The sequence below is a fragment of the Euprymna scolopes genome, chromosome 34 (assembly GCF_053919585.1).
Source record: "Euprymna scolopes isolate OS-2025 chromosome 34, ASM5391958v1, whole genome shotgun sequence".
NCBI lineage: Eukaryota > Metazoa > Mollusca > Cephalopoda > Sepiida > Sepiolidae > Euprymna > Euprymna scolopes.
This window is the reverse complement of record NC_136515.1, coordinates 19,236,060-19,251,059: the sequence shown is the minus strand read 5'-3', so window position 1 is coordinate 19,251,059 and position 15,000 is coordinate 19,236,060. Positions and strand designations below refer to the sequence as shown.

Here is a 15,000-nt window from a genome sequence, read left to right as displayed (position 1 = left end):
TTTTTTATTTACTCTCATTTCCCCCCCCCTCCTACCATAGTTTATTTTTGTAATAAAATTGATTTAAACTTTACCACTTGCGTTCATGTTTTAGTTATTTTCATACGTTGTTTGTCTATTTTACATTTTCCGGATTTCGAAAGAGTCTCCCCATTCCCTCTTGTTCGGCAAGATATATCGAATCCAAGAGGAACTTGTTCATTTCATATATATATATACACACACACACACACACATATATGCATATGCATGCAGGTATATATATATATATATATATATATATATATATATATAGTAGAAATTTAGAAGGCTATCACAATGCGAGGAATGAGATAATAGTCGGTGTTGGTGAAAGAAAACGAAAACAAGTGGCGATTTACAAATCAATAAGTACATACATATATGTCTATATATACATATATGTATTTAGTTGTATTAAATACAAATGTCTTACTTGTTATGTCTCTGACAATATCCATAATATATTTCGGGGGAAAAATTCCCCTTTTCAAATGGTGGACGTGACAGATAAATTCATTTTCCGCTTCATCATCTAGCATGTTTTGGATCGATCTGTCACGTCCACTATTTGAAAAGGGGAATTTATTATACTAGCTATAAACACATTTAATCGGGTTCCTTTGTCCCGGCGACTACTAGCTATAAACACACGTGGACTGAACTGTTCTCTCCTCAACAAGCCGGCAATATATCAATTCTATCTTTAAATGCATCGAACACTTTTGTCTTTCAACGAACTCTTCATGACTACTATAAATACACGTGCGCGTTCGAACATTGGACTCTCTTACTAATACCAATGGCTCTCTTCTACCAACGCTACTAACGAAGATGACAAATAAAGATGTTTATTAATATAGAATGAAACTCCATTTCGTTGTTTCTCTTTTCTATAAAAATGGTCTCGTTTAACGGCAAAACTACAAAATGTACAACCAGGAAAATAATATTAATAAATATTTAAAAAAATACATCGTTAGAAAAGACCCTTTCAAATTAATTTTTTTTTTAAATTGAACGTTTTATTTCATTTCTGAAACTGACAGACTGCACACAGAAAAAAACAACAACAACAAAAAAAACAAAAAAAGAAAAAACAAAACAGTAACGCCTTCAAATTTTGTACAATAGTCTCCCTGCAAACAATGTTCTAATTAAAGACCAAAGATTGCAAAGTGAAACTTAAGTTTAATTTTGGCAGCTTTGTAACTCATATGGCCTCTGGTCCTCACATTCCTCGAGCGATGGTTTTGAGATTATAGTCAGATAAAGTACTTCCTAATTTTCTTCGGAGCGCTACCGGAAACGACGATAAGGCAATCATTGAAATTCTTGTCTAATTAGATCCAAGCGTATTGATAACAACAAAATCGAAGCAAGAAGATGCAATGGAACTCGCATAGATTAAACGCAACGCAACATAATCGATGGATTCGGTATTAATTCTTGGAAAATCATGTTAAGAAAATGAAGAAGCCAATAAACATGTTTGATTAAATATAAATGAATGGATTTGACTAGGAAAGATGGCTGACGAAAAAAAGTGTGGAAGGTTTATGGAAGAAAATTTTTTATAGAATTTCTTTTCGTTGATTTTTTTTTTGTGTGCATAATTTTCGAGTTGTTTGAATGGAAACAATCAAAAGTTATTTGATGGTTGCGCACAATTAGTTTGTTTTTGTTCGATACAAGAAGATTCAATTTCTGAATTTAGAAAAATCATAACAAAACAAAAACACTTTTGCTCTGAATTAAGCTCATTTCTCGTTTCTGTTTTAACGTTCTCCTCAAGTCACAATGAAATCCACATTTTCTTAGGAAAAATGGCTGACAACGTAAATATACGAAAAAGAGGAAACATGGATTTGTTTAACGACAAAATCACGAAATATACAAGCAAGAGAATAATATTAACAAATATAAAAAACTGGTCCGTTAAAAACGGGAAAACATTATAGCTCTTTCAGCATATTAAAAGTATACAGGTCGGTATACATTTAAATTTTACTAATTTTTATATAAATTATTTGGACGATTGCTCAACTTTTAACAATTCTGCATGTTTAACTGAAAAGCAAGGATAGAGTACTGCTGCCATATCTGGACAGGAGCTGCTAAAAACAGCCTATCCTGCCTTGACAGAATACAAAATAGACTTCGTGGCCTAGTGGGGGATGCCCTTTTCTCTTCCCTGCAACCTCTCTCCTACAGAAGGGACGTTGCGAGCCTGTCGCTGTTTTATCGTTATTTCCATGGGAAATGCTCATCTGATCTCCTATCTCTTCCCCCCTCCCTTGCCAACCTTTCACGAAAAACTCCCGTCTAGCTGAAACCACTATCAGTAATTTTCCCCACTCTTTATCTCTACCTAAATCAAAACGTAGATTCCATGAACAAAGTTTCTTTCTTAGAAGTGAACGCCTGTGGAACTCTCTTCCGTTTGTCTGTTTCCCACGTGACTACAACTTGGATGTCTTCAAGTCCAACATAAACAAGTTCCTGATGAACCGCCCCTTGAGTAAGACACTTTATCAAATCTCTAATACTAACAATTACTACGACACTATCCCATTGATTACTGTACACGCAATAACCCTTATCCCCGAGTGACCTCCGGGCCTTGATATGTGGTGACTTCCTTGTCAAAAAAAAAAAAAAAAAAAGCAAACGAAAAAAAAAAAAAATGGAAAAGAAAATACGTTTACCTGCACAACTTCCTTGGAGTGAAATTTGATTCAAGGAATCTTTTTGTTGCTCAGTTTCTTGATCGGTTAAACATTCGTCCGTTTCTTTTTCTTTTTCTTTTTCTTCTTCTTCTTCTGTTTTATTCAGAACTTCGCTTTCTGTCTGTTCATGTTGCTATAAGTAAAAAATAAAAAATAACGGAAAATATAACAAAATATATAATTTTAAGGTACTTCTACAGTTTATCGCCGAAAATGGAAACGCCAGTTTTTTTTGGGCTACCTATCATTAGAATCAAAAGGCGAAATCAGTATTTTAAACTGTTTTTTTTTTATTACATTTTCGCCCAAACAAGGCACAGTGCCACGTTGATGTAGGGGGCTACTATCAGGGACATAAGCTATAGGGGTACTATGTAGGGAGTTGGGCAACAAGATGTCTGTTCACGTTACACTTGAACTTCTGCACGTCAGTACAGTTGGGGAAGCAGGGACCTGGAATGGAATTCCAAAGTCTAGCGGTTCTGGGGAAAAACTACTGAAGTAGAAATATTTTTTACATCTAGGGATCTCTACTGTGTGGGGTGAGATTTAGCTGCCTGTCGGGTTTGTCGAGGGTGTTTACGTCGAGGGGGTACAAGTTCTTGCAGTTCGTCAGAGCATTCACCGTTAAAGTACTTGTAGAACAGGCAGAGGGATGCAACATTTCGTCGTAATTGTTTAATTGGAAATGTTTCGATTTAATTAATGAAAACAAAAAGTTTTTCATGAAACATATATATATATATATATATATATATATATATATATATATTATTAAAAACAGAAAATGAAAATGACATATTCATAATTGTGAGAGACTATTAGCAGATGCATCAGCCCAAACATGACCACAATACTGCATATGATGGTGGCCTTCTAGAGGTACAGGATAATTTCAGGTGTAAGTAACTATCTAGCACGGTAGAGAGAGCCCCCCCCCCCCCGGGGGGCACCTTTGTGGCCTTCGGGCCAAGCAAAGACGATCACAGTGTAGTATCTGTTCCGGCAGATGCTGCAAGCAAAGACCATTGACCTTGTGGCAATCTTCTGGTCCATGTAGGGGCAACCCTACTTGGGCCAGCTGGCAAATCACTATCCAGCTCCCATTTCCCACCTCTCGGGAGCTGGTCTCCTTTTCCCTTCCCCCTCCCCTTCTCTCTCCACATTAAAAAATGACCTTGTGCCTAATTTGCTCAGTGGGGAAGCAAATGAATACACCCCACCTCTCCCGCAGGGGAGGACCTTTGTGGCCTTCGGACCAAGATCAAAGTGTAGTATCTGTTCCGGCAGATGCTGCACTTAGGATAATTTGTACCGGTCAATGGAGGGGAAACCCTCTATACTGGGACAATTATTATTTTTGGTAACCAGAGTGACCCCTTTTAGGGGAGCTGGTTTTTACCTCACATTAAAAACGGCCTTGTGCCTAATTTGCTCAGTGGGGGAGCAAATAAATACCATCTGTTCCGGCAGATACTGCAAGCAAAGACCATATGTGGGGGCAACTCCACATATAAGACCTTGGTCAATGTAGGGGCAACCCTTCATACCAATTGTCACTATCCAGCTCCCCTACTCCCCGGAGAGTTGGTCCCCATTTCCCCTTCACTCCTCACATTAAAAATCGGCCTTGTGCCTAATTTGTTCAGTGGGGGAGCAAATAAATACCTCAAAGTGTAGTATCTGTTCCGGCAGATACTGCAAGCTATGACTAGCAAAGACCAGCTATGACTAGCAAAGACCAGATGTGGGGGCAACCCCACATGCCTGACCTTTAACCAGCTCCCATTTCCCATCTCTCGGGAGCTGGTCCCCTTTTCCCCTTCCCTCTCCCTTCACTCCTCACATTAAAAATCGGCCTTGTGCCTAATTTGCTCGGTGGGGAGCAAATAAATACCATCTGTTCCGGCAGATGCTGCAAGCAAAAACCATTGCCCTTGTGGCAATCTTCTGGTCCATGTAGGGGCAACCCTACTTGGGCCAGCTGGCAAATCACTATCCAGCTCTCATTTCCCACCTCTCGGGACCTGGTCCCCCTTTTCCCTTCCCCCTCCCCTTCTCTCTCCACATTAAAAAACGGCCTTGTGCCTAATTTGCTCAGCGGGGAAGCAAATAAATACAGCCCACATTCTTCGCAGCAGCTTTGACAATGCTCTCGATGTATCTGTTCCAACTCATGTTCCCTGCGAACGTTAAGCCGAGGAGTTTGAACAAAGTACTTTTAGGTAATGTATCTTTAGCCATAGCTATTAGTGGTTGAGAAAATTTCTTGTAATTATTGAAGGAAACGAGCTTAGTCTTGGTAGCATTTATGTGACAGCAATTTTAGAGTTTGGTGCGTTTGGGGCACACCCCAAGAAAATAAATGATTTAACACAAGCGACTGAAATAACAAACACAAAAACTTCAGACAATGTAACAATGAAAAAGGATTTATTTTGGGAAGCCACTGGGGATTGTCCGCAGGGAGATATTTTTTGGACTAAACCTAGCCTCTGGTCACCTCGTGCTGTCATGATAGTTATTCCTGGTAGAAATTTATTTTTGAGGAATATGGACACTGGTGGCAAGGCATCTGATCCCCAGCTGGCATCAATTAAAATCAATGGCTCTCGTCTTGGGGAGGGCTCAAGTTTTGACAGGCTTCTGGGCTTGACCTTTACTCCTGATCTTAAATGGAATACGTACATCAAATCTGTTGCCAAGGCCGCTGGAAAAAATGGTCGGATACTTCTATCGATCCAGTAGATATCTCACTGCTGATGCTATTCTCTATTTTATTAAGAGCCAGATACGTCCAAGTATGGAATACTGTTGCCACATCTGGGCAGGAGCTGCTAGAAAGGACCTGTCCTACCTTGAGAGGGTTCAAAATAGACTTCGTGGCCTGGTGGGAAATGTCCTTTTCTCTTCGCTGCAACCTTTATTTCACAGAAGAGATGTTGCGAGTTTGTCTCTGCTTTATCGTTATTTTCATGGAAAGTGTTCGACTGAGCTTCAATCTATGATACCCCCTCGCCAAACTTTCACAAGAAACACTCGTCTAGTTGAAAACACTATCAATAATTTCTCCCACTCTTTATCTATGCCTAAACCTAAACATAGATTCCATGATCAAAGCTTCTTTCTTAGACCTGCACGTTTGTAGAATTGTCTTCCGTTTTCCTGCTTTCCAGCTGTCTATAATATGGTTGTCTTCAAGTCCAACGTGAAAAAGTTTCTGATGAGCAGTTCCACTTAAGTTAACAAATTTACCGAACTTCCATTACTATCGATTACTATATTGTCCTTTTGACTGCTGTACACTCTTTAACCCTTATCCTTGAGTGGCCTACCGGCCTTGATAAGTGGTGACGCCTATGTAAAAAAAAGCGCACATAACATACATATACACACACAAACATATACACACATAAACACATACACATACACATACTCGCATATACACACACATACAATAACACATACATACAAGCACACATATACACATATACACACACAAACATATACACACATGAACACATACACGGACATACACATACACACATATAGCCACGCATACAATAACATGCACATGCATACACACACATACACACAGTGACATGGACACAGAGCGTATGATAGAGATTGATTTTCTGAGAAAGAGCAGAAAAGTCCAGGAAAAGTTCATGTTTGTGTGTGTATGTGTGTATATATGTGCGTATGTATGTGCTTATTTTTTCCAAAGGGCGAATGAACTCTTTTTCTGGGTCAACGGCCAACTAGCACCGTGTATATTTGTGTGTGTGTGTGTGTGTATATGTGTATTGGGGTAGAGAGAGCTCTCGTAAGCCGTGGTGAAGGCAACCCTTCTAGGAGAAGCAAATCTCTGATTTAAAAAACCATAAAGCGGAAGACCAGTACCCGCATTAAGCTGGTCTGCAGTTTAATTTGTTGCTGGCTATCTTGCTCTTGCTTGTTGCTGGATCTCAACATTTTGAACCGAGAGAGAGACTTAGCTGTCGTACAAAGCTAAGACTCTGTAACATCATATTTGTATAGATACTCCCTCAGGCATTCGGGCTCATGGATTTTAAATGTCTGAGGGAGTGGCACTCGTCTGACAAGACGTTGCAATCATCATCATGTATGTGCTATTGTATGTGTATGTATGTGTTATTGTATGTGTGTGTATATGCTTGTGTATATGTGTGTATGTGTGTTTGCATGTATGTGTGTGTATGATGCCTTGCCACCAGTGCTCATGTCACGGAGGGTAGAATAGAGGTTGATTTTCGGAGAAAGAGCAGAAAAGTCCAGGGAAAGTTCATCAAGATTCAGGTTGAAGACATTTGAACTCTCATCGTCGAGTTGATCCTCGAGTTGCCTATTGGCCTTGATAAGTGCTAATATAGAGAGAAGAGAAACAGGGTGAGAGAGAGAGAAGATAAAGAGTGTGAGAGAGAGGCAGAAGAGAAAGTTGTTCCATCCTCTTTCCCAAATTTGAATACTATGCACGTTTGAACTCTCATCGTCGAGTTGATCCTCGAGTTGCCTATTGGCCTTGATAAGTGCTAATATAGAGAGAAGAGAAACAGGGTGAGAGAGAGAGAGAAGATAAAGAGTGTGAGAGAGAGGCAGAAGAGAAAGTTGTTCCTTGCCACTTAGCATCATGAAAGCCAAACTCTCTGGAACAACTGAATGCACCAAGAACATTTTCTTTTTTCAAGAGTCGTTGGACAAGTTGAACATTTGCTAATTAGAACACATCCTTGTGATTTGTAACTAGTGTGTGTATGTGTGTATGTATGTGTGTGTATGTGCGTGTATGTATGTGTATATGTGTGTTACATGATAAGGGCTGTCCCCTTTTCATGTAAGTATAAAAATAGAGAGATTTAGTTAAAATGAAAATGAAATTGCATAGGCGAAATTCGAACCTCGTAACTTAGGTTTAGAAATAGATTACGCGTGAGAATTAGAAAATGGAATGTAAAACAAACGATTTGTTTAGAATAGAGATAAAATAGTTTCGAGAAAAGAATGTGCACTGTCGATTTTGTTATGAAAATTCAATTGAAAGAATGCAGCTACAAGATAATTTAATAAACATGTTTTTAACATATTGGAAATATAGGTTACTGAGTATAGGTTAAAATTCCTTTTGTAAAAAAAGGAAAAGTTTTGGACACGTATGTCCAGAACACGTGTGTATGACGTCATGGAAAATAGAAAGTTCTAGAGATAGTTAGAAAACTTGGGAGTTAAGCAGACAGAAGGAGGGGGAGAGACGGAGAGGGAGTTTGTAGAACGACAGCCGAGAGTCTGCAGTTTGGAATTCGAACGTCTAGAAGCGAGACGGTCACTTTGAAACTTAATATGTGAAGCTTTGAATTCTTGATGATGAAAACCACGGCCGGTCGTGAGAAGAAATAAACCCATCGTGTGTTTTTATAAAACGTCGTCTTTGTGTTGTGATTCTACCGAAAGGTAAAGTGAAAATTGTTATTATATGTCTATATATATCTGTGTTATAAAATGTCTGACATACACATCTCATATCTACACTAAGACTGTCTGAAGACTATCTCCTCACTCCAAGAGCTTCCTTCCATAAACTCATCTAAGTAATGAACTTTTAATATATATGAATCGTTATGAACGAACAATCTCTCTCACAACAACATCCCTCTCTCTTTTACAACAACATCTCTCAACAGAATCTCTAAGATACAACAACATCCCTCTTAATAAAATTCTCTCTCTCTAAGACTCTCTTTTAATAAGAAAACCTATATATAACATGTGTGCATGTATGTGTGTATGTATGTGTGCATTTTTTAAAAATTTTCTTCCTTTGAAGATTGTAACGCTGGGTATGGGGCAGTCAAACCAGCTGCCAACACTGCCCTGCTTTTTATTGAAACCAACCGAGAGCTCTTTTTAGTATCCTCGTTGTTCCCTTAAGTGCAATTGTCTGGATCTCTTTTTCACTTGGTTCACCAGGAATATTAGTTAGGTAGGACTTCAGGTTCTTCTTCATAAGTCCTGTGGCACCTATAATAACTGGTATGATTGATATCTCTTTAAGATTCCATTTTTTTTTTCATATCGTACATGAGACCTTGATATTTGGTTTGTTTCTCCCTGTGCGCGTGTGTGTGTGTATGTATGTATGTATGTATGTATGTGTGTGTATGTACGTATGTATATGTGTGTATGTATGTGTGTATATGTATGTGTACGTGTGTACATGCATGTGTGCATATGTACATGTGTGTGGATATGTATGCGTGTGTATGTGTGCGTGTATACATGTATGTGTGTATGTGTGTGCGTGCGTTTATATTTCATCATTCGAGTGGGGTATTGATCATATGAAGACCATTATATCACTGAGTCCAATAGACAGTAAACAGGTCGGAACATTCTAGAAAGCCCTTATATAAGCACTAGCGTGTTAAAAACAAAACCAGTCTAGACAGTGTTTCCACATTTCACCATCGTCGCTTACGTCAGAATCCGTCCAAAGGACGTTAACAACCGCATCAAGTCTCAGCAACGATCACGTGATCTTCAGACAGCTTTTCGCAGGTTGAATAGCCGCTGCTCGAAATTATCATCATGTGGTCTGCTTCTGCCTACGTAAAAATCTGCGGTACTTGTGTTACAAGAAAAAGGGTCCCCTTTTCTTGTAAATAGGAAAAACATTAGTTAAGTGGAAAATGAGATTAGGATAGACCGAGATTCGAACTTTGTAAGCAAAGTTTAGAGATAGATTAAAAAAATGGAATGTTGGGATTTGGCTATTGTTAAATTTCACATGAAATAGTTTAGATATGTTTGTTTGTAAAAAGAATTAATTGTTCATTCTTTTATGGAAATTGAATTAAAAAAAGGTCAGCTAAAAAAATAATGAATAATACAATTTAAAAATATATTGAAAAAAAAGGTTAGGTTGAAAAATAGATTAGTGAGAATTCTTTGTTGCAGAAGTGTGTTTGGAGAATGTGCCGAGCCACGTATGTTTAAGCCACGTGAGTCGATCACGATTTCAAACCACACATCTGACGTCATAGCAAAAATGAATTTTCAATATAGGAGCTAGTTTCAGTTGAAGATTAGAGGCAGTCGAGTCCGGATCGAACAGTCAGCAGAGTCGGACAGAGCTGACATGATCAGAGGGGGGTCCCTTTAGAAGCGAAGGGAGAACGTTTAATCATGTAGAACGGCTTTGAATTCCTTGACGTCATCATCATTCGACCGGTCGATCTGATAATAAAGAAGTCATCATCATGTTTTTGTAAAACTGTCGTGTCATCATTCAACAGCAAAAGGTGATGTGTGAAACATCCTTAATATGAACTTTGTCTCCCTCATCGTTATTATGAATTTTATGTAACTAGAATTTCGCATTGTTAAATTTCATATAAAATAGTTTAGATATTTTGGTATTGTAAAAAGAATTTAATTGTGCATTCTTTTATGGAAACTGAATTAAAAAGGTCAGCTAAAAAATTATGAACAATACAATTTAAAAACATATTGAAAAATAAGTTAGGTTGAAAAATAGGTTAGTGGCAATTCTTTGTTGCAGAAGTGTGTTTTGGAAATGTATGTTTAAGCCACGTGAGTCGATCACGTTTTGAGACCACATATCTGACGTCATAGCAAAAATAAATTCTCAATATAGGAGCGAGAGTCGAAGATCAGAAGCAGTCGAGTCCGGATCTAACAACCAGAAGAGTCAGTCGGACAGAGCTAACATGATAGAAGAGGTCCATTTAGAAGCGAAGGGAGAACGGTTAATCATGTAGTACCACTTTGAATTCCTTGACGTCATCATCATTCGACCGATCGATACGATAATAAAGAAGTTATCATATTTTTGTAAAACTGTGCCGTGTCATCATTCAACAACAAAAGGTAATGTGTGAAACATCCTTAAGATGGACTTTGTCTCCCTCATCGTTATGTAACTCTTACAAGAAATGTATCTCTCTCTCTTATCATCTCAACCGTATAAATCTCCCCCTCACCATTGTTATATACATGTCTGCCGTCTCTCTCCAACATGAATGTCACCTATGCAACACTTGTACAGTTTAATCAAGACATTAAAAAAAATGAAAATATCGAAAAAAAAAAAGGTTATATTGCACGTATCCGTTTTGAACTGAAGATCTCCGAAAAAAAAATTTCACTTAATTAAAAAATGGAATGTTGGGATTTGGCTATTGTTAAATTTCAATTTGGAGAATGTGCTGAGCCACGTATGTTTAAGCCACGTGAGTCGATCACGTTTTCAAACCACACATCTGACGTCATAGCAAAAATGAATTCTCAATATAGTCATGTAGAACGGCATTGTATTATTGTAGGTTTTTTTTTTCTTTTACAGCTGAAAAACATGTTTTTTTTCTTTCTGACAGCACGTTGAAGGTAGACACGTTTTTAAATTTTTGTTTGGATTTTTAGAACACGTCACGGGGAGATAACTCAATTTAAAGCGCCGATACTCCCTCCCCATATTTAATATTAGCTTTTCTTCATAAAAAATCGAGCCTTTTGCTCGGTATCATAACAAATTGGTTTTTCGCTGTAAAAAACTATATTTGATGAAATTAAGTGAATTTTTTTTTGGGGGGGGGGAGAACTTCATTCCATAACGGATACGTACAATATAACCTTTTTTTTTTTTTTTTTTCGATATTTTCATTTTTAATGTCTTTATTAAACTGTATAAGTACCAAATCTGCTCAAGTAAAAGTGTCATGAAAAACTGTAAACGGACAAAATACTCGATCACCAATCAAGCTTACACAAACAACAATGGCTGAATATTTTATACTCACAAATTTTTTCCCTCCTAGTATTTTGCATTCGCAGGGTGTTCTTCATAAAATTACGCTGCCATTAATAATTTCCTCTGTCACTATTATGTTACTGTGTTACTGTATTAATGCATTTGTTTGGATTTTCCGGAAAAATTTGCAAATGATCCGTAAATTTCGTGATTCTGAATCGAATTAGTCTAAAAATTGTTGTTCTGAATCGAATTTGTCTAAAAATTGTTGTTCTGAATCGAATTTGTCTAAAAATTGTTGTTCTGAATCGAATTTGTCTAAAAATTGAAAATCTTGTAAGCTAAAATACAAAAATGTCTAATAATTGAATAATAAGTACAAATCTAAATTAAATCAAAATTAAAAAAAAAATGGGTGCTTGTGTAGATTAGTGATCATTTAAACAAACGCATTTCAGGTGAAACCATTGTTACGCATTTACATGTCATGTCGAATTTAGTATAAATTCCAAAAATTACGAAATTTGATCCAGTAGAAGATGTGCTAGAAGTAATTTTTAACAAAACTAACATTCACAATTACGTCCTGTCTTGTTGTATTTAGAAATGGCGGCCTCTTAAAATCAAGGGAGATAAGTCGGTTTATCATACTGAATTGGTCGCACAACTCTTCCACATTAAAAACCCACGATAAAACTCGATAATTCTATAAACTCTATTTGAACTTGTAATTATTTTTTTACTAGATCATTTTTCGTAACTTTTGGAATTTATATTAATTTCGACATGACACGTAAGTACGAAATAATGTTATCACCTGAAATGCGTTTAAAACATCACTGATCTGTACAACACAAAAAAAATGAATAGGAATTAAATGTACAAATAATAAAAAAATTGTGCTTGTTAAGATGGAGTCGACATATCGATTTAAAAAAAAATGGTAAAATTTTACTTTAAGATCCATCTCACGTTCGTATAGAAAAAAAAATGTAAATATCGGTGTGCTTTTAAAATATGATAACCGTTTCCGTCGTAAATTTACCGTTTGCATGATATGAACTCCTGAACTCTGGGACTATTTCTCAACATTTCACCGCCTTCCTTTGAGCTACGCACGAGTGGTTTCCTACTGAAAGGTAGGTTCGCGCGGGCATAGTCACGTGTCATTTCACAAGGCGCATGAATATATGGCGGATATTTTAAATCGCAAAAAATACTTTTCATAAAATTAAAATAAATAGTTTTCCCATCATTTAATAGTAAAAATAATGATGCCAGTAAGTTTTCACGAGCATTTTACAAAAACATATTTTTATGTTTTTCGTTCTATTTTTTTAGGGGTTATTCAATTATAGAACTTGTTTAGCTTAATAGGTGCTTCTGCAGTTTAATTAATCGTTTTTCCGCAAGTAACGTGCCGACATTTATCAAGCAGAGTAACGTTTAACATTGCACAAAAATTCTGTGTTTACATTGTTGTGGTTGCCACAACTTCCCCGTCCCTCCACGAAATGTGAAATGTTAAACGGTACTCTGCTCGATAAATATCGGCGCGTTACTTGTGGAAAATAGTTAATTAAACTTCAGAAGCATCTGTTAAGCTATACAAGTTCTATAATTGAATACCCCCCCCAAAAAAGAACGCGGAACATAAAAATATGTTTTTGTAAACCGCTCGTGAAAACTTGATTTTTTAGATCAATTAAAAATCAATTAAAAATCAATTAAAAAGCATGGAAAACTATGTAACACAAAAATGAAACATTTTTTTTTAAATTTTTTATTTCAAATGTCCACTAAAGATTCCCTCGCGATGTGACAAGTCACTTTACTACGCGCGTGCGTGCGAACACATCATTTAAGAAAACACTAGCACACACCCCCGCCTAGCGTAAACGAAAGCTATTAAATTGCAGAAAACAGTTCTAGGGCCCAGGAGTTAATACCATGCAAACTGTAAATTTGCGACGGAAACGGTTATAATTCTTTTTAAGCACACCAAAATCTACACACAAAAAATATTTTCCTATACGAACGTGAGCCGGGCCTTGAAGTAAAATAATACTAAAATATTTAGTTTTAAGCAAAAACAATAGTACTGCGATGTCGAAAATAGTAATATATTAAAAAATTTCGAAAAGTCATCGAGCAGAACAACTGCTTTTGTTTTTTTAGTAAAAAAAAAAGAAAAAAGAAAAAAGAAAAAAAAAGAAAAAAGAAGCCTATTGCTATGGTCTGAAACAGTAGACCAGCCATTATAGTAGCAAAAAGGTAAATAAGTTCTCCCAATTTCCCGTAAACATTACTTTTAACTATAAATAATTGGCACTTATGCGTGACAGTTAGATGAGGCGAATGTTTGTATTTTAGTTTCAAGAACCGCCAACAGATGTCGCTTGCCAGGGGTCGATAACTCTTCCTTTTCTAAAAGCTGGTGCAAACTAAAATTATATTTTTATATATTTTTATACAATCTTTCTGTATATAAAAATATATTCTTAAACCTCTATGTTTCATGTTAAATTATATTTTGATAGATTTTTATACAACCTTACCGTAAAAAAAAAAAATCTAAAATAATTTTATAAATGTTTCGTGTTTTTATCATATTTATCATTTTATTTTCAATTGAAAAAAAAATTATATTAATATATTAAAATTATATTTTAATACATCTTTTATACAATAAATGTTTCGATTTTCATATTTTTGTGTTATTTATTTCGTTATTTTATATTTTTGCGTTATCGTAAACACTTGTTTGTATTTGAGGTTCACATAATAGCCGCTAGATGGCAGTTCTCTTTCTAAGGACAGAGGTCGATAACTCGTGTTTGATGCTAATATGTAACTGTCATACAGAAGTGACAAATAATTTTCTACTCGATGAATTTTCGTAATTTTTTGATATGTTAGTATTTTCGACATGATAAGTAAGTACTGTTTATTTTGCTTAAAACCAAATATTAAAAAAAAACAAAAAAAAAACGATATGTCGACTTTATCTTAACAAGCACCATTTTTTTTTTTTTTTTTACTCGTCAAAAAACGATAATAAAAACATGTACTCACCGGTGAAGAGGGAACATCTGTCGTTTCCATATTTAATGATACCTGCGATTTGTTAGTCCTGTTTAAGGATTTCGCCATTGCGATGTTCTCAAACTTTCGCGTTGGATAATTCCGTCTGTTGCGATCGATTTTTCGGACGATACACACCACTAAAATGACACTCGCGAACAAGCAGGCGGTCACGGTCCCTAGAATGATTCCAATCTGTCTATTCACGTCCTCTTGCTCAACGTGACCCGACGTCGACGAGTAGTTGGCAAAATCTACCCTCACGACAAAGATGGACGAACTCTCAAGCATCGGCTCCCCATGATCTTGTACCACAATCGATAATCTTATCGCTTCCCTTTTAACTTTGACCTTTTCATTTTTTATCAACCTTATCTCTCCGGA

General features: G+C 36.4%; 1 protein-coding gene across 1 annotated transcript in view; it reads right to left on the bottom strand.

The window, feature by feature from the left end:
- Positions 1–15,000, bottom strand: part of LOC145259108 (protocadherin-11 X-linked-like) — a 53,495-nt gene that overhangs the window by 23,090 nt on the left and 15,405 nt on the right. The window contains exons 2-3 of the mRNA XM_080116770.1: positions 14,608–15,000; positions 2,727–2,880 (exon numbers count right to left, since the gene is read on the bottom strand). The exon at positions 14,608–15,000 is cut by the window's right edge and continues 2,233 nt beyond it. Coding sequence (XP_079972896.1) covers positions 2,727–2,880; positions 14,608–15,000 — 547 coding nt within the window. The remainder of the gene's footprint in view (positions 1–2,726; positions 2,881–14,607) is intronic.